The sequence below is a fragment of the Myotis brandtii genome, unplaced genomic scaffold (assembly GCF_000412655.1).
Source record: "Myotis brandtii unplaced genomic scaffold, ASM41265v1 scaffold120, whole genome shotgun sequence".
Lineage (NCBI taxonomy): Eukaryota > Metazoa > Chordata > Mammalia > Chiroptera > Vespertilionidae > Myotis > Myotis brandtii.
Window position 1 is genome coordinate 3,651,466 of NW_005354174.1, and position 20,148 is coordinate 3,671,613.

The 20,148-nt window shown below is 38.0% G+C and overlaps 1 protein-coding gene across 5 annotated transcripts in view; it reads right to left on the reverse strand.

The window, feature by feature from the left end:
• Nucleotides 1–18,681, reverse strand: part of CDC27 (cell division cycle 27) — a 50,539-nt gene extending 31,858 nt beyond the window's left edge. For 2 of the 5 annotated variants that reach the window (XM_005858592.2, XM_005858591.2), the window contains exons 1-4: nucleotides 18,443–18,681; nucleotides 4,465–4,540; nucleotides 2,103–2,250; nucleotides 228–353 (exon numbers count right to left, since the gene is read on the reverse strand). In XM_005858592.2, coding sequence (XP_005858654.1) covers nucleotides 228–353; nucleotides 2,103–2,250; nucleotides 4,465–4,540; nucleotides 18,443–18,469 — 377 coding nt within the window. In that variant the 5' untranslated portion in view covers nucleotides 18,470–18,681. The remainder of the gene's footprint in view (nucleotides 1–227; nucleotides 354–2,102; nucleotides 2,251–4,464; nucleotides 4,541–18,442) is intronic. The other 3 variants (XM_014531993.1, XM_005858593.2, XM_014531996.1) reach the window with 2 other exon arrangements.
• Nucleotides 18,682–20,148: the final 1,467 nt, after the last annotated feature.

Here is a 20,148-nt window from a genome sequence, read left to right on the forward strand (position 1 = left end):
GTCCCGGGTTCGATTCTGGTCAAGGGCATGTACCTTGGTTGCGGGCACATCCCCAGTGGGGGGTGTGCAGGAGGAGGCAGCTGAATGCTTCTCTCTCATGGATGTTTCTGACTCTCTATCCCTCTCCCTTCCTCTCTGTAAAAAATCAATAAAATATATATTTTTTTAAAAATCACAAAGCATTCTAGTATTGGAAACAATTTTCTGATAATTTGAATGATTCTTACCAATATACATGTCCCAACAATGAAAGAGTAAAGCAAGCTGAATCACCAAACTCAGTAACAATATCATCATGGCTTTTCTGTTTATTAAACACTCCACCAGATAAGATCTGTTCCCCTTCAGCAAGCCTTTAAAACACAAATTTACAGACTTTAAAAAGTCAACATAAAAACACATGACTGTAAATACATTCTTCATTACCAATGTACCTCTTAATATAAAGATAGGTAAAATAAAAAGTTCATGTACTTTTACAATACCAATAAACTTGTATTTAGAATCATTTGGGAGACTAGGAATTTATTATCTTAAAATTTGTCTTGCCTTTAAAAACAGAACCAGCTAAATTTACTCTCTGTATGTATAAATCTGGCCTGAACAACATACACAATATTCATGTCAAAAGAAATTAAGACCATTATTCCGGGGGCAGGGGGGATATAAATGGTTTTTCATTAACAAACATGGTGACCCTTCTTAGTTTATAATTCCTTGAAATATAAATTTGCAAGCAAATTAAATAAGACTAACATTTTAATTAAAAATTACATACTTAACAAGCCTCAGTCATTTTTAGGTTTATAAATGAAACCTGAATAGCACTTCATCTCTTTTTATTTGTCAGTTATGCTTTCTTGACATCGAAAATCATAAGTGTTGACCAAAGGATAAATTTTGGCCTGATTTCAGTATATATTTTTAGCATCAGAGTTTATAATGGTTTGTATTTTAAAGTTTTTTCCAAATCATGCAGAAAACTCTCGAGTTTACATATAAAAGGTAATATCTAAAGTTTTTTTCTTACTGTCAGTGAGATTTAAAAAACAACAACACTACTGTATAATGATTTGTAAATGGGGTAAGAACTGGCTTAAGACATTGGTAAATTAAATAAACTGATTTTTAAGAATTTAACATTAGCCCTGGCCGGGTTTGCTCAGTGGTTAGAGTGCTGGCCCTCTGACCGAAGGATCAAAGGTTTGTTTCCTGGCCAAGGGCACCTACTTGGGGCACATGCAGGAGGCAACCAATTGATGTTTGTCTCTCTCTCCCTTCTCTTACCTAAAAAAAAAATCAATGGAAAAAATATCCTTTGATGAGGATTAAAAAAAAAAAAGAATTTAACATTAGAATCCTTGGAGTAAAAATAATTCAATAACAAATATTTCAGAAATATTATACATATTGTAGCTAGCTTTAATTGAAAAGCCATCAAATAAAATAAACCTGTAAACATACAAAGAAAATATACACACAGGCTTTTATAATTATGTCTCTAGTCACTTTTACATTATTCCATCTCTTACAGCACAGAAAGAGTTTAACAGAACACAACTACCTATACCTCTAGCTGCCTCCAAATTCAGAACTGGGACAGCTGACTTGGTTTAACTGTAATGTGCAAAAGAAGCACTCTCCAGAATCTGTCCCATTGCATCAAAGAGGTAGGAGTAGTGGTTTGCAAATAGAATGATCTTGAAAGGCAAATAATTACACAACTACCTAGACCCAAGGGAGCATTAATTGCAAGTGAAGTGGTAAGTAGGTTTTCAGGCTTATCCCAATTGGCCTAACAATGAAAGCAAAGGAAATGAAATAACACTTGGAATTTTAGAAAATGATATGAATTAGTTATAACTTAAGTTTCTTCGAAGTTAAATTCTATTATTTGTTACAACAACAATGAAATCTTTCCATAACAAAAGTAATAATGCTATAGAATATTGTATAAACATTTCAAACTACTGAAATGACAAATCTCTACTACCCAAAAAGAGGGGACAAAGTGAGTCAGAGTTTAACCCATTAAAAGAATTTTATCCCAAATTCTACAGTGTAAGTAAGAATGAAATTAGAACACATTCTTAAAAACTTACTTGCTGAGATCAACACAACATTTTGCAAGCAGGTATTTACATTGTGGTGTAGTACAACTGTGTCCTTTCAAGAGTCTATATGCTTTATATGCCTTTCCTGAGCGATAATAACAGGTTGCCAGTAAAAACAAAGCTTCTTCTGAGTGTACTAAAAACACATATGGAAAAAAAAGAGCTATTATTCAGTAGGCTGAATGGTAATCATTGTTTATCTGGCAATAAACAAGTTTGGCAACAAAAAAATTAGGCATGTTATTTAATGTAAAACAATCATTTATTTCCATTAAGGAGAAATACTTTACTGATAGAAAATTAGTTCCCCACAGTCACTAATCATAAGAGAAATGCAAATTAAAACCACGATGAGATATCACCTCACACCTGTCAGAATGGCTATCATCAATAAATCAACAAGCAAGTATTGGCAAGGATGTGCAGAAAAGGGAACCCTCTGTAGGTGGGAATGCATATTGGTGCAGTCACTATGGAAAACAGTATAAAGGTTCCTCAAAAAATTAAAAATGAAACTGCCTTATGACCCAGAGATTTCACTGCTGGGTATACATCTGAAGAAACCCAAAACACTAATATGAAAGAATTTATGCACCCCTGTGTTCATTGCAGGGTTATTTATAACAGCCAAGATATCAAAGCAATCCAAGTGCCCATTACAGATGAATGGTACATATATACAATGGAACATTACTCGGCCGTAAAAAAAAGAAAAAAAGAATCCTACAATTTGCAACAGCATGTATGGACCTAGAAGATATTATGTTAAGTGATATAAGTCAGACAAATACCATCTGATTTCACTTATATGTGGAAACTAAAGAACAAAATAAATGAACAAACAAAATGGACTCAAATATACAGAGAATAGACTGGTGATTGCCAGAGATGAGGGGTTTAGGGAGTGGATAAAAAATGTGAAGGGATTAAGATGTACAAATTGGCAGTTACAAAATGTCATGGGAATGTAAAGTATAGCATAGGGAATATAGTAAAAAATATTACAATAACTATGATTGATGCCAGGTGACTACTAGAACACTTTGTAAGGTATAGGATTAACTAACCACTATGATGTACACCTGAAACTAATACAAAATACTGAATATAAACTGTAATTGAAAAATAAAAATTAACAAAGGATCAGCTTGAAAAAAAACACATAAATAATATTGAATAAATTAAGTAATAATACTATGATAAATTCTTTAAATTTTTTTAAACTACCAAGAACCATATATTTATTGTAGTTATAGAAAGATGACAATTTTCCAGCTACTGTAGCAATAAGAGGAAGTATAAATGACGAAGCTGATGAGTTTCAAGTACATAAAAATTTTAAATATCAGAGTAATGTACATAAACAGACTTAAGATTATAAAGCAACAACCTGGGGCAAATATGTAATAAAGATATAGCTCACAAAATAGGAATAAATTGAAAACAAACACTTGAGAAAATAACCATTAATCTCTTAGTTATAAAAATGCAAGACAAAATATGTCATAATTCTCAAGCAAAAATACATTACAATGGTCAAATGTAATAGTGATAGGCCTATGAAGCAAGTCTTATACTATTGGTGACACCCAGATTGGTGACACCTCTCTCTGCTGTGTTATCAACTGGGCAAAAAGTAATTTGTTGTAGAATTGACTATTTGACTTGTTAATTCCATTTCAGAGTATATAATCCAAGGAAATGACTTAAAAGAAAAAAAAACTATACATAATTACATTAACATCTTAGAGAATTACAATAAGTTTAATGACAGAAACAAAATATACATTACTAGATGTTTATTGAACATTTATTACCATGCAATAAGGCTGTGCCAAGTGCTTTAAATACATTATTTTATTTAATTCTTGCATTTTTTTGTTTTATTTTTTTCACATTTTTTAATTTAATTCTTCAATTTTATGAGGCAATTATTTTTAGTTTATAGCTGAGAAATCTGTAATACTCAGACATTAAGTAACTTGCCCTAGGTATACAACTGCAAATTTAAGTGACAGAGTTAGGGTTTTCACTTGAAGCCAGAGACTCTAATTCATGCTCTTGGCCACAGAATATAGACTCTGTTCTAATAAAAAACACGGGGGGAAAAATACTTAAAGATTGGAAAAGATTAAGTAAACCATAGTATAAAATCTGAAGCAACTCTATAGTTATTAAAAGTAATATATACGTAAGCTACACAGATACAGGGAAAAGTTTTTATGAAATAGTATCAATTGTAAAGATAAAGAAAAAAGCGATACTCAGAATTTTGTTATAGTCATAAAAAGGGATGGTGTTCATATATTTTATTTATTTAGGATTTTACAGAAATAAATATAGTACAAACCTTCTGCATATAGTCGTTCTGCAAGGAAAACTGCATCTCGGTAAGCATAATGGTTTAGTGCTTGCCATATAGCAGCCTGCAAGAGGAAGAAAAGAACATAAATATATAAATACAGAGTTTCAAGGAAGTTCCTAGCTCAGAGCCTTGCATATAATCCCCAAATCAACATCCCTAATTTAAGTGATAAAACTTCAATGTCCGCAGTGCAAACTCCAAAGTGTGTTAGATAAAGCTCTTCACAGATGGTTCCAAACATACCTGAATTCACTCACTGGACTTTCCATGGACTTTTAGGCCTCTGTGTCTTTGTACTTCCTTTTCTTGCACTAGGCCCAGCTAGTGACTAGTGACTAGGGAATGTGGGCTCCCTCATTCCTAAAGATCCAGCTTAGATAACATCTACTTCATAAAGCTTTCCTGGCTGATCTTTAGCCATTTTTTTTTTTGGTAAACATACCTCTTCTAGTATAAGCACTCATATTATATTACAGTTATTCATTTGCAGGTCTGCCTACCACACTAAACTATATTGCTCTAAACTTAAAGCAGTGGTTTTCAACAATTTTTCATGATACACATAAGGGAGATATTCAAATATATGCTATCTTCCAACAAAAACTTCCCCATTAAATACCTTTAATGCTACCCTGTTCTCAGCCACTCAAGGAAATGTTTTTACTGATTCCATCATGACTTACCATGAATGATAAGTCAATGGGTGGGGTTGGGGCAGGGGTGGGCAAACTTTTTGACTCAAGGGCCACAATGGGTTCTTAAACTGGACCGGAGGGCCGGAACAAAAGCATGGATGGAGTGTTTGTGTGAACTAATATAAATTCAAAGTAAACATCATTACATAAAAGGGTACGGTCTTTTTTTTTTTTTTAGTTTTATTCATTTCAAACGGGCCGCATCCGGCCCGTGGCCCATAGTTTGCCCACGGCTGGGTTGGGGTGTCTTTTCTTTAACTTTTCTGAACTGGAAGGCTCCAGTACTCATTCATTCAATAAATATTTACTGAGTGCCCACTATGTGCCAAGCACTTTCTAGACTCTGGGAGTACAATAATTAACAAATAGTTTCTGTTCTCATGAAGTACATTTTAGTGTTATTCCTACATAGATCAGTGGCTATCAACCCTTGCTTGATGGTGCTCTACACCTCAAATCCACTGAATCACAACCCCTGGAAGTTGGGATTGAGTTTAGATAGCCTTTTTTTTTAAACCTTTTTATGGGTAAGCATTCAGGGTTCAGAACCATTCTTCTCCATTTCTAAATAAGTAGTTCTCCCTCCTTTTATAGCATACTCTTTTGAAAACTTATGAAAGCAATAGGGCTCTTCAGAAAAAAAGCACATGCACATATATACAGAAAATCTGTATACAGTTAGGGGTTCACAGATATCCTGGTTCATTAAAAATCACTGATCTAGCTGATGGGAGATAGTATTAGAGCCTGATATATAATAGGTGCTCAATAAATATTTGTGGAATTACAGTTAGATTAAGTTCCCCCTTATCCATGGAAGATATGTTCTAAGACCTCCCAGCAGATGCTTGAAACAGCAAATAGTATCAAAACCTACAGTATATATATTTTTGCTATACATATATACCTATGATAAAGCTTAATTTATAAATTAAGACATAGTAAGAGACTAACAACAATAACTAATAATAAAATAGAACAATTGTAATACTAAACTGAATTAAAAATTATGTGAAAGTGGTTTCTCAAAATATCTTATTGTACTGTATTCACCTTTTCATTTAAAGGAAGCACTTAGCTTCTCTTTGTCTTATCCGAATTGCCTTGCACTTTAGGGCCTTATTAAGTAAAATAAGGGTTACCTGAACACAAGCACTGCAATACCTTAACAATCAATTTGATGATGAGAAGGCTAAGAAGTGACTATTGAGCAGGTAGTGTATACAGGGTGAATACAATATAAAGGGATAATTCACATCCCGGGCGGGATGGAGCAGGAATGTGGGAGGTTTCATCATGCTACTCAGAATAGTGTGTAGTTAAAATAACTTATGAGTTGTTTATTTCTAGAATTTCCTATTTAATGTTTTTGGGCCACAGTAGAATATGGGTAGGAGGGAACTACTGTACTTGAAAGGGGAAAAGATAAGTTACTGACTTAGAAAGATGTTTTCTCTTTGCACAGTATAGATTACTATAGTACTAGTATCTTGAGGATCATTGCTGCTGCTAAGAGTGGGAGAGGTGTTCCTTATTTGAAAATCAAACTGCTCAAGGTCACACCTGTGACCTTGCATGGTGCACATGAAATAATGAATGTACTGATAATTCAATTTGGGTACATTATGGATTTAAAAGGTTTTTAATGTGCTGATTAGTGAGTCACCATCATTTACAGAATTGTACCTAAAGAAACATACCTAGAATCTATTCCCTCTTTTCTAGTCCCAGTTCATAACAGAATCTTCTTTCCTTTAAACTCTTAGTTTCCTAAGTGGTTTTCCTGCCTGCAAGCTGTTATGCAATCCATTCTGTCTTGAATTATCTTCCTCAAACGTAAATATTACCACTGCTAAACAGAAGACTAAGGTGAGAGGTTTGGTTCAAATCCACTTTCCACAACTTACTAGTTCTATGTCTTGGGCAAGTAATTTCATGTCTGGTAAGTCTTAGTTTATTCGTTCAAAACATAAGACTCCAGTAAAGTACATAATAGTTCTGAGCACATACCTAATAATATCTCAGTAAATTTTAGCTGCTGCCATCCTCATTATGATCATCATGTCTTCCTCTTTGATCAAAACTTTCTAATGCTTTCTCTTGGATAGCTCCACAAAATTTACAAAATAAATATCTACAGAATAAAGCACAAACTCCTTAGTAAACTATTCAAATCCCATCTGACTTTAGCCTTCATTTTTCAGCTGTTTTCATATCTCACCAAAGCTGCCTATGATTTAGAACAAAATGCCTCTATAGCTCCCTAAACATCCAATGTATTTTAATATTTCTGAGTTTTTGCTAACACTGTTCCTCTGTTTGGGCTGTCCTTTAACTTCTATCTCCTGAAAGCTTAATTAGTCTTTCTTCAAAATTCAATTTACACAATCCTCTGCCTTTGGCGAAGCCCTCACTGATCTATCCAATGCAATGCTGATTACTCCCTAAGAGGTTCTAGACAGTTTGTTTATGCTTTTTTAAAAAATCAGGTTGCTTATTAGATTTAGTTATATTATTTGGTTAATTAGGTTGCAGTTTCTTGAAGACAAAAACCGGATTCGATTTTTCTATAGAAATTAGCCAACTTGAGAAAATCAAGTTCTGTAGATGGACTGTACAAAGCCTTAACCTTTTGGATTTTCAGATCACTACCGACAATAAGAAATTATGTCCCTAGCCAGTTTGGTTCAGTGGTTGGAATGTTGGCCCACAGATTGAAGGGTTGTAGGTTGAATTCCGGTTGGGGAGGGTGTAGGAGGCAACCAATCGATGTCCCTTCCTCACATCGATGTTTCTCTCTGTCTCCACCTGCTCCCTTCCACTCTCTCTAAAAAAAAAAAAAAAAAAAAATCAATAGAAAAAATATCCTTGGGTGAGGATTAACAAATAAACAAAGAAAAAGGAGCCCGGACAGTGTGACTCAGTGGTTGAGCATCGACCCAGGAACCAAGAGGTCACGTTTTGATTCCCAGTCAGGTCACATGCCTGGGTTGTAGGCTTGATCCCCAGTGGGGGATGTGGGGGGAGGCAGCCGATTGATGACGTTTTTCTTTCATCAATGTTTCTATCTCTCTATCCCTCCCCCTTCCTCTCTCTCTCTCTAAAAATCAATAAAAACATATTTAAAGCCTGGCCAGTGTGGCTTCTTTAAGAGGGGGGAGGGGGAGGGGGAGAGAGAGAGGGAGAGAGAGAGAGAGAGAGAGAGAGAGAGAGAAAACAGCAATGTGAAAGAGAAACATTAATCAGTTGCCTCCCATACTTGCCCCATTGGTGATCAAACCCCCAACCTAGATATGTGCCCTAACCAGAAATCAAACCCGCAACCTTTTGGTGTACCAGATGACACTCCAACCAACTGAGCTACCAGCCAGGGCTCCCTGAATTATTTTTAAAGTGTTTCATTTGGCCTCTGAATTCTTTTCACCCTATGATCCATTCTCTCCCTCTGAGCTTTTCACAAATCTGATCTGATCATATTACCCCTTTGCTAAAATCCTTCAGTGGCTTCTAAATGTCCTTAACGATAAAAACTAAAGCCACCAAAGTAGGCAGTGCAGAATAGAACGGCAGTGCAGAATAGAACATGCTTCCCTCTACAGATCATCTTGTATCATGTTTTCTTATGCTCTCCATGTTAGTACAATGACCTTCTTTCAGCTCCTCAACCTGTCATGTTACCCTCCTGCCCCACGTCCTTTAACACACAATTCACTTTACCCTTCATGCTCCTCTTTTCCTCCAAAGTCCAAACCATGCAAATTCTAGTCATTCTTTGGACTTCTTTCTCTGGGAAGGCTTTTTTTGGGACCCCCAGATGAGGTCAGGCATCCGTATTATACTCTCTAATAGCACCAAGTACCTTTCCTCTGTAATACTTCTCACTGTTATAATTTACATTTACTTAGGAGTACTGCATAATATCTTCCTCACTATAATATAAACTCTAGAAAAGTAGGGACATCTGTTTGTGCTTGCTATTATAATCCCATTATCTATTGTGTACTTTTTTATTTTTAATTTTAGAGAGGAAGGGAGATGGAGAGAGAGCCAGAAACATCAATGATGAGAGAAAATCATTGATCGGCTGCCTCCTGTACACCCTACACAGAGGATGGAGCCCGCAACCCCAGCATGTGCCCTGACTGGGAATCGAGCTGTGACCTCCTGGTTCATAGTCTGATGCTCAGCCATTGAGCTACACCGGTTGGGCTCCTATGTACTTTTAAAGCAGGTGCTTAACTAAAGTATGCTGAATTAATAAACAAATGATCTTTGATGTCTTATATGTTAGTCTTAGCCTTAAGTTACTCTAGTATTCTTGTATATCCAATTGTTAAGTTTTTCTGGAAATCTCTATTAGAAGAAACTTTGTGGCACACAGAAGAATTATTTTCTAATGCAAATAATCACCACCTAATTACTCCTTTATAAAATACGGGGAATTCTTAAGAACTTATTAAATATTGTTGTAAATGAAAGAACATGATAAGTAGAAAGAATATACCTAGGATTTTATGTTGGAGACTTGTTTAAAGTTGTGTGCCAGTACTTTTGGCAGTGTGACTTTGGAGGAATTATTTAACTTTTCTCAGCCTCATTTCCTCATCTGAAAAATGCAGCTCTATTTCTTGGACTTGTGTGGGTTAAATAAAATGATACATAGTGTTCCTAGTATAGTCTAGTACTAACTGGCACACATTAGACACTTTCCATCTCTTAATATAAATAAATTCAATACATATAATTTATATTTTTTATTATATAACCATTTCCCAGCATATTTGACACAATTATTTTGTGACACAAAAGACACAAATGATTTACCAGTAATCTTAGTACTACTGATCACCTGGAAAATTTGACACATATTTACTATGGCCATAAAGTTCTAGAACTTTGACTTGTTTTCATTTTAAAATTAAAGAAATGAAAGAGAGAAATAAAGTACCATATTCAAGAGTTCTATCCATTTCTGATTTAAAGTCAAGCTTTGCTCAGAACAATATTTCTTTATCACCAATTCTTAAGAGGGTCAGAAAGGGATAGTGAAGAGAGCCAACTCAAGCTCCCATATATTCCAGTAGTAAAACCTGCCACTTAAGAGAACCCCCTATACAGCTTCCATTACCATTCTGTTCAAGCACCTCACAGTTCCTGAGTGATGGTGTCTTTTGAGAAATGGACTATTCTCTAAGACACTACAAATTGGTAGCAGGCCTAAGATTAGCCTCTTAGTTACTCATCTATTTCTGCCCAACTGGTGTGGATCTGCCCCTAAAAGAATATCAGTCAGTATATCACCTCAAATTAAAGCCACATGGATAAAATGCTGCTAAAAGTTATGAAGCCCAAAAAGACCCCCCCCCCACCCCAAAAATTTAAAAGAGAAATTCTCCTGATTAAATTAATAGGTCAGTTCTAGGTGGCATTAATTTAAAAGATAAATCAACAGCATAAAAGTTAAACAGCAAAGTTCTTTCCTTGCTTGCTCCTCTTAAACATGACTTATTATTTAAAATATAAACAAATCTCTGTAAGCTATACAACTAATTCAGATTTAAAAGTGACTACATAAATTGTTTTATTTTGTTCTTGTCAAAAAAGAAAATAGCTGCCTTTTTCTAGATCATACAAGATGGATAATAAAAGCTTCAGAGAATATAAGAAGGTATAAGAACAAAAATCACTGTGATTTTCCTATTATACATTACAATCTAATTTTTGCAACTCTACCTTAGTTTATTAGTAGATCTACATCAGTGGTTATTATTCTGGGCAATTTTGTCCCTCAAGGGACATACAGCAATGTGGGGGGGAGGGGGCATTTTTGGTTGTCACAGATGGAGGAAGCATCTACTGAATAGAGGCAGGCCAGGGATGCTGGAAAACATTACAATACACAGGATAATGTCCCCCACAATAAAGAATTAGCTTGGCTCAAACATCAATAGTGCTAAGATTGAGAAACCCTCGTGTACTATTATATTACCATGTAACTGAATATTTCTACTAGCCTATATGTCTTCCTAACTCTTGTCTTATCACTCGTTCCCAAGCTTACCAGATTGATCTTCCCAAAGCAGTGCTTTCATTACAGAACTAGAGGCCCGGTGCACGAAATTCGTGCATGGGTAGGGTCACTAGGCCTGGCTGGGGATCAGGGCCGATCGGGGCCTTATGGCTGCTGGCCAGGGCCTTTTTCCCCCCGTGCTGCCAGCTGGGTCCTTCCTTCGTTCCGCACCGCCTCCTGGTGGTCAACATATGTCATAGCGAGCGGTCGAACTCCCGAAGGGACAATTTGCATATTAGCCTTTTTTTAAAAAATTTATTTTATTGATTTTTTACAGAGAGGAAGGGAGAGGGATAGAAAGTTAGAAACATCGATCAGCTGCCTCCTGCACACTCCCTACTGGGGATGTGCCTGCAACCAAGGTACATGCCCTTGACCGGAATCGAACCTGGGACCCTTGAGTCCGCAAGCTGACGCTCTATCCAATGAGCCAAACCGGTTAGGGCCATATTAGCCTTTAATATGTAGGATTCTTCTGTTCAAAAATCTTCAATGGCTATTTATTACAATACATTAAATCTAAACTCCTCAGCCTAGATTTTAAGTTCCCTATAACCTGATTCAACCTCGATAGTAAAACCTTATCTCTTGCTACTCTCAATTTCCATTCTAGCCAAGGCTATATTATACTGTTCTCTTGTTCCTAAATACCACTCTCAACTTTGGGCTTTTGCTCATGCCATTCCATGCCAAGAATGTTCTTCCTCTTCTCTACCAATTCAAACCCTTCCCATCTTCCTAAAGCTTTAAGTTTTACTCCTTCAAGAAAGCTTCCCATTTTTCTGGTCTGCAGTATTTCTTTCCAAATTTCTTTATTATTATCTATACAACCAAACACATACTGACTTACAACATTATCCAATTGTTCCTGCTAAGCATTTTTATCTTCCCACCCTTCAAAAGATTAGAGTTATATCTCCACATTTCTACTGGCTGATTTCACAAGTCTCCAACTAAATTTGTACAAGACAGAATTATTAATTGCCCTCCTTTAAATTGTCCTCTTCCACAAAGGATTCTCCATTTATAAATGGCACCACCAAAATGAAATCCAGGCAGCCATCATTACTGCTCCCATCCAATCAATATCTATATCTAATTGGTTCTAACTCCAAAACATCTGTTGAATTTATCTACCTCTTTCCTACTCCACTCCTACCATTTTAGTCTCTGCTATCTTCATCCTTAGACTGTTTTTACTTTTGCCTCCCTCCTCCCATTACACGTCTTAAAGTAGCCAGAGAGATCTTAACATCTACATAAGATCACATCAACCCTCTGCTGAAAATCTTTCAATGATTTCCCATTATCCTTGCAATGAAAATGGCCTCCATTACTATGCAACTCCAGCCACATCGGCTTTCTTTCAGTTCTTCCAATGCCAAGTTCTGCTATGTCTTAGGGACTCTGCATATACTGTTTTCTCTTAATGCTCTTCAAATCACTGTTTCTTTCTCAGCCTTCAGATCTCAGCTTCAATGTTATTTGTTCCAAAAGGTCTTTTCTGACACTTTGTAAGAAGGTTTTAGAACTTTTTAATATTCTTCTGTGCTTGACACATAGCAGGTACATAACATTCTCTCCAATTTGATTTTTCATTGAGGCTGCTTCTTAACTTTTTGTCATTTTGCATTACCTCTTTTGGTGGTCCAATTACAAATCTGACACCTGAGCTTGGGCCAGGGCCCTGCTATTATTAGGTTTCTCTCCTAACATCGTATTTTTAATGTCCTTCTTATGACAGTTTGTAATTATTAATTTGTGACTATTTGTCTAATTCATTCTCTCTTAACAGACCATAAACAAAAGGGATATATCAGCACACTAGGCCATAAAGGAATTAAATTATTATGTATTTACAGTGACTTCTTCCTCCACCTCTATTCCCCAAAGCTTAATCTCTCAGTCTAGGTACTATGTAGCACTATCTTCAGGATACTATATTGTAGTGATGGTGAACCTTTTGAGCTCGGCCTATCAGCATTTTGAAAAGCCCTAATTTAACTCTGGTGCCGTGTCACATATAGAAATTTTTTGATATTTTTTTTATATATTTAAATGCCATTTAACAAAGAAAAATCAACCAAAAAAATGAGTTCGCCATCACTGCATTGTATCGTTGGACTGAAAAAGGGGCCACATACTAAACCTGACGAGCTCAGGGAAGGCCTGCATGGAGTGCCTTATAAACTCAGAGATTGAAAGTAATTGCATAGGTGCTTGCTTCGACAGCACATATACTAAAATTGGAAGGATACAGAGAAAATTAGCATGGCCCCTGGGCAAGGATGACACGCAAATTTGTGAAGCGTTCCATGTTAAAAAAAAAAAAAAAAAGAAAGAAAAGAAAGTAACCGCATAAGATGGTCTGAACATAATAATTCCTAACTAAAAGTTGAGTCATGGTGGGTAGTCACATCCTAGACAAAACTCAATCTTTATCTTAATTTAGCCTATCGTTTTTTTTGCAGCTAAGATAACATACCCTTGGAATGTCAGAGTAATCCCCTTTTTTCTCAGGTTATAACTCTCACCAGAACATGAAACAACTGAACCCCTTTATTTTTATCTTGTTCCCCAAATACCATCTCTATGTGCCATAAACGTTCTGTTTACCCTATATACCCACCAATGTAAAAGAAGTATGTGACTGTTTTCCACTTTACTCAATTTCAAAGATTTCCCTGCTTTACTTTCTCCTGCCCTCTTCATCTATCACCAATGAATTCCATGTAACCCATGTTACAGCTCCTTCTTTGATACGTTAAGAGTATAAAATAAGCTGTAAAACTGCCATTCTCAGGAACATTTTCTCAATCTGTTGAGATTTTGCTTTCAGGCAATTATTGTCAGTTTGGCTCAAATAAACTCATAAAAATTCTCTACAGGTTTAGATGTTTCTTACATCAACATACCTAAATATAAGGCAATCTACTTTCCAAAAGAAAAATCCATAACAAATGTGTTTCAGCTAACCTAAATATAAAATTTTTAAATGAAGATCAAATAGTCCAATGCCTATTGATTTATCAATTTAGATACAAATATATACTTTTAAAATCACAAAATGTATTTAGAAATTTCACTTTTTTTTCCTATTCTCATTGAATAGAATAATTTTACCAAAACTGTTCACATATATTATTGACATTAATCAAGCTTTTGGGGGAGGGATAGTGTCATCTAACACAATTTTCCTGAATACATCACCTTCAATGTTATTTGAAATATAGTACTCTGAATCCATGTTAGTTGCTGTCCCTGTACATCTTATCCCAAGCCAAAAGCACTCCTTCACTATATAATGACCTCTAAAACGATATTAGCTATATAGTACCCACTTACTAAACTGCTTAGTAAGGCGATTTTTACAAGGCTTTTTTACAACTTCATCCAACATTCCTGTGAACTGATAAATCTATTAAAATGTCTTTGTGTTTTTAAAATCAATTTCATCAGGTGAATTTTATAAACATCCAAATTAGCACCAATTGAAGTCAGATAGGCTGTGTCTTTCCCAAACATTTATATTAAAAAATGACAGCCCTAGCCAGTTTGGCTCAGTGGGTAGTGTTAACTTGCAGACCAAAGGGTCCCGGGTTTGATTCTGGTCAAGGGCACGTACCTTGGTTGCAAGCTCCTCCCTGCTGGGGCTCCTGTAGGAGGCAACCAATTGATGTGTTTCTCTCACATCGATGTTTCTCTCTGTCCTTCCCTCTCTCTTCCACTCTCTCTAAAAAATCAATAGAAAAATATCCTTGGGTGAGGATTAACAAAACAAACAAAAAAATCAATAAAAACATATTTAAAAAAAAAAGACAAAATTTCTAGCACCAACACCACCCTTGTCCCAAGTCCTTTAACCTGGGTGTTAGCATTATAGAGACCCCTCAGGAGTTCTGGCCACGGACTAACAGCTCCCTCCTCAGCCAGGACCTCTTGGCAAGACTGTAACTAGTGATGTTTGTACAACCAAAGACTCTATTTTTGGGTTTAAGGAAAAAAAAATTTACTACATTTCCCCTTAAAAAAAAAAAAAGACAAAATTTCTGCCTCATAATAGGAGAGATTTTTGTAAAGACTTGAGGACCAAAATTTTGCTACCACAAAATATACCTTTTTGTGATACTGATTTTAAGCCGGTTATTAAAAAAATAAAAGACTTAGAACCTTTGACTCTCCTCCCTCACCTATTTAAAGGAATTCAGATTGAAAAAAGGAAGGGAGCTTCACCTTATCATCACAATATAAACTAAATGTGGCAGAAAGTGAGAAACCTAGCAAAGCCTGTTTGTTGAGCTTCCTTCTGTGTCCCATTGTTTCTGGGTGGCCCAGCAAAAATTTGTTTCACACATGTTTGCTCTTTCTTGCTTACCTGTGAATTGCCTACTTTCCCTTTGAAATCCCAGACCCCTGCCCCCTTCACCTTTGATCAAAATGGCATACACACCTCAATTGTTCAATTCATCTTTGGGTCCCATTCTTGCGGCACCACCCCATGTATACCCACAATAAATTTTGGACATTTTCTTGTTAATATGTCTCATGTTAATTTGATTATTAGCCCACCTAGAAGAACTTGAAAGGTAGAGAGAGGGAAAGTTGGTTTTTTGCACCCCAAAGACAAGTAATACTTTTCTATCAGAAATAATTTGGAGGAGGAGCTATATTTAGGTTCACATGTTTATCAAACTGGCTATCCACATTAAAACTTTAAAGAAAAAAGTCCTGGCCAGTGTGATTCAGTTGGTTGTCCTGTGCACTGGAGGGTGGAGAGAGGTAACCCATAGCTGTTTTTTTCTCTCTCTCTCTCCCCTCCCTTCTACTCTCTCTAAAAAAAAAAAAAAAAAAAAAAGCCCTAACCGGTTTGGCTCAGTGGATAGAGCGTCGGCCTGCGGACTGAAGGGTCCCAGGTTCGATTCTGGTCAAGGCCATGTACCTTGGTTGCGGGCACATCCCCAGTAGGAGGTGTGCAGGAGGCAGCTGATGGATGTTTCTCTCTCATCGATGTTTCTAACTATCTCCCTTCTTCTCTGTAAAATATCAATAAAATATATATTTTTCAAAGTCAAGGGAAAAAATATCCTCAGGTGAGGATTAACAATAACAATAATAATAAACCCCTAAGAGTATTACTGCCACGAATACTTTGAGGAAACCCAAGAGGTACTATCTACTAAAAAGCTACATATTTCTTTTATTCACCATGCTTTTATACAAGTTGAAATTATTAAACAGTGGTTATAAGCTAGCAATACAACTAGTTTATCATTTTAGAAGGCTTTTGGGGCCAGAGGAGGAAAAATGCATCAATTCTTAAGACAAAATTACAAGAATATGAAACAAATTAAACAACTTGAGTGCTCAACTTATCCATTTAAGGTACAGACAGCAACTTCTAATTTCATGTGAGGCCTCAAAAACAAAATCTTAAATGGGACTTTTTACTAGTAAGAGGAATTTGGATGTTAAAAAATAGCTTTAGGCCCTGGCCAGGTGGCTCAGTTGGTTGGATCATTGATGCTATACACCAGAGATTTCTGGTTCAATTCCTGCTCAGGGCACATACCCAGGTTTCGAGTTCAATCACCAGTGGGGGCGTGTATGGGAGGCAACCAATTGATGTTTCTCTCTCTCCCTTCCTCTCTAAAAATAAAAAAATCAATAAAAACATATACTCACTCGGGTAAGGATTAGAAAAAAGAGCCCTAGCCAGGTGCTCAATGGTTAGAGCCTCAGCCCAGGGACTGAAGGGTCGTGGGTTCAATTCTGGTCGGTGGCAGGCTTGGTCCCAGCCAGGGCACTTGTAGGAGACAACCCATTGCTTTGTCTCTCTCACATGGATGTTTCTCTCTCTCTGTCCCTCCCCCTCCCTTCCACTCTCTCTAAAAATCAATGGAAAAAATATCCTCCAGTGAGGATTAACAACAACAACAACAAAAGAAAAAAAACTTTGGAAGCACTGGCACAACTTATAAACAGAGAAACTTCCTAAAATAAAATCCCACATTAGATTAATTCAAACAGTAATAGCTGCTATATGGAAAGAGCTGGAGAAGCCAACTAGGAGAAACGGATATCTTATCCTTTGAAGGAAAAAAAAAAAAAATCAAGGAAATATGAAAGTCGTGATGTATTAAAATATTTACTCTTTAGCTATCACAAGCCTAGTAAGGATCATATGAATTAATTTCTAGAATCGGCTGGCTTTAGAACTTCAAGATAAACACAGTCCACGACTCAAAGACAGCAGTTGACAGAGGTCAACGCTTCTGATCCGGTCGAGATCAGGTGGTCGGTGGAGAGCCTCCCAGGCCGGCCCATCGCCAAGGGGCAGGGGACTCGGTTTCCCCGGGTGGCAGGGGGATGCTGTGGCCCTGCCTCGCACACTAAGTCCCACAGGATTTCCTCCCTGCCCTCGGCATGCCCTGGTGCGGCCAGGAGTGTGAAATGATGGGAATGCCATTTACCTATCTGCCTTTCATTTCCCGAACGCCCTATAAACACGAAAACACTCCCGATCTCCATCAGAGGCCACGGAAAAAACACATCTGCCGTCCCCCCTCCCCTAGTGCAGGTGCTTGAACCTCAGCCCTGGGCCTTGGAGTTCTCTTCCGAGATCACGGTTCAGTGGGGGAAATTCACTGCGAGGAAAGCAATGTGGGCTAGTACGTCTGCTACCAAAATAGAAATTAGTATTAAAAATACCGACCCTAGCCTCCTCCTTCTACCTTCTCACAGAAAACAAGAATAAAACCCCCCCTCACCCCCCGCGAACTTGCCCCCCCCCCATGATGAAGACCTTACACGCTCTGATCAAATGTGCGCCCCAATCACCCCTCAGGTCACTGAGCACCTGGCGCCAGCTTTCGCCCCCACGCCCCGAGGTCTCCCCCGAGCCGCGGCCAGGCCCCTGCACTGACAGGAGGGGCTAGCAGCCGGACGTCGGCTCGGAGGAGAAGGGAGGTATTGTCGCCAAACGCCGCTCACACCAGGGAGAGAAGTAACGTCGGGCCGAGAGGTAACGCGGCTTCGGTCGCGGGCAAGGCCTCTGAACTGACGAGAAGACCGGCAGGACCCGGCGTAAGGGGAGGCGGGAGAAGAGCCCGGCCTAGGCCGCACCAGGCCGCGGAGTGGCCGTACGCGGCTTCCCGACTGGGGCCGCGAGCCAAGCCTGAGAGAAAAGAGTTATCATTACCTGGACGGGTTCCTGCAGCACCGTCATCCTTGAGGCTCAGGCCCACTTTCTGCAGTGCCTCAGGCCCCCCCCGCAGTGGCTCCGGCCCGGCCAGCCCCGGCTCATTTAAACTCACCAGCGACCGTTACCGGGGGATGGGGGCGGCCGAGCGATTGCCGAGCACCTCCGAGCGGGACACGGAAATACCCGAAGTGGAGAGACCCGCGCGGGAGCCAGACGAAAAAGCCCGAGAGAGGCCGGAAATGCCCGCGGTGAATCGGCGGAGGAGGAGACCGTTGCCGGAAATTGTCGAGGGTCACCGGAAACTACCGAGTCTGACCCAGCGCATAGGTTCCTCTTCTCGGCCACGCCTTTACTCACGCACGCCACGCCCAATCGGCCACCCAAGGCTGGGCCACGCCCAAACGGCAATCACCGGGCTGGGCGAGAGGTGCCTGAGCGGGCAGGGAGCGTTACCTGGCCTTGCTGCCTTCTCGATTCGCCCCGCAGCCTTTCTGTATTAATTGGTACTTGATGGGGAGCGTTACGTGGCCTTCGCCCCGCAGCCTTTCTGTATTAATTGGTACTTGATAGATTAAGCAAAGGGTAAAACTCGAGAGTTTGGGGCTGACTTTAATTAATCAAGATTAGGTCATTCATTCATTCATTCATTCATTCCAGAAGTCCCCGTTCATGGCTCAGACGGAAATAGGAAATTTGGAAGGATTGCCACCCTCCAAAGTTTTAGTATGGCCCTGTTCTCAAAGAGATTACAGTCTCTTTTAGGGAAGACCAGTGTGACAAAGCGCTGCATTATGTGGGACCCATTATAAGTGATGTAAGAATTCAGAAGAGAGGAAAATTAACTGAGATTAAGATGAGAAATGTTTCATGGAAGGAAAAAGGGAGACAGACTGTGCTTGCAAGGATGGTTAGAATTAGAAGAAAAGAGAATGTGCATGAAGGGAAACAGAAATGAGATCAGTCTGGTAAGAGTTAAGGCATTAACTGGAAATATTTACTTAGGTGATCAGATCTTGGAAAATCTCAGAAGGCAGGCAGAATTTTTTTTCTTCTTAAAAAATATGGAACACTTCACGAATTTGCGTGTCATCCTTGCACAGGGGACATGCTAATCTTCTCTGTATCGTTCCAACTTTAGTACATGTGCTGAAGCGAGCACAGAATTTTTTTTGTTTGTCTTAATTGGGGAAGCATTCTGGTGTATGGGAAAGAGTGTGGAATTGGAAATCCAGAGGCTTCATTTTGAATGTAATCTCTGGCACTAACTAGTTTTGGGTCCTTTAGGCAAGTTATAGTGTCTCTGAATTTTTATTTCCTTGGTCTGAAAAAATGATTAAGAGAATTAAATGCATATGTATGTGGTTGTATTTAACTCACATAGTAGACTCTCTCAAATTTACTTCCCCCAAAAATGTGTGAACCAGAGGAGTATTAAACTTTGTTTTTCAGTAGATGAGGAAAAATAGTTTTTGTTGGTTACTTTTCTAGTTAGAATATCTCTAGACTAGATGGGGTACTCACAGTGTATTCCACTGGTTGGAAATTTCCCTTTCTGGTTCTCAGGTTTTATGTAAATGAAATCAAGTTAGAATGGTCACTGCCTTCCTTCCTTTGGGTAATGTTAGAGGGAGGTCTTTTTAATTTTTAATTTATTTATTTTTAAAATATATTTTATTGATTTTTTACAGAGAGGAAGGGAGAGG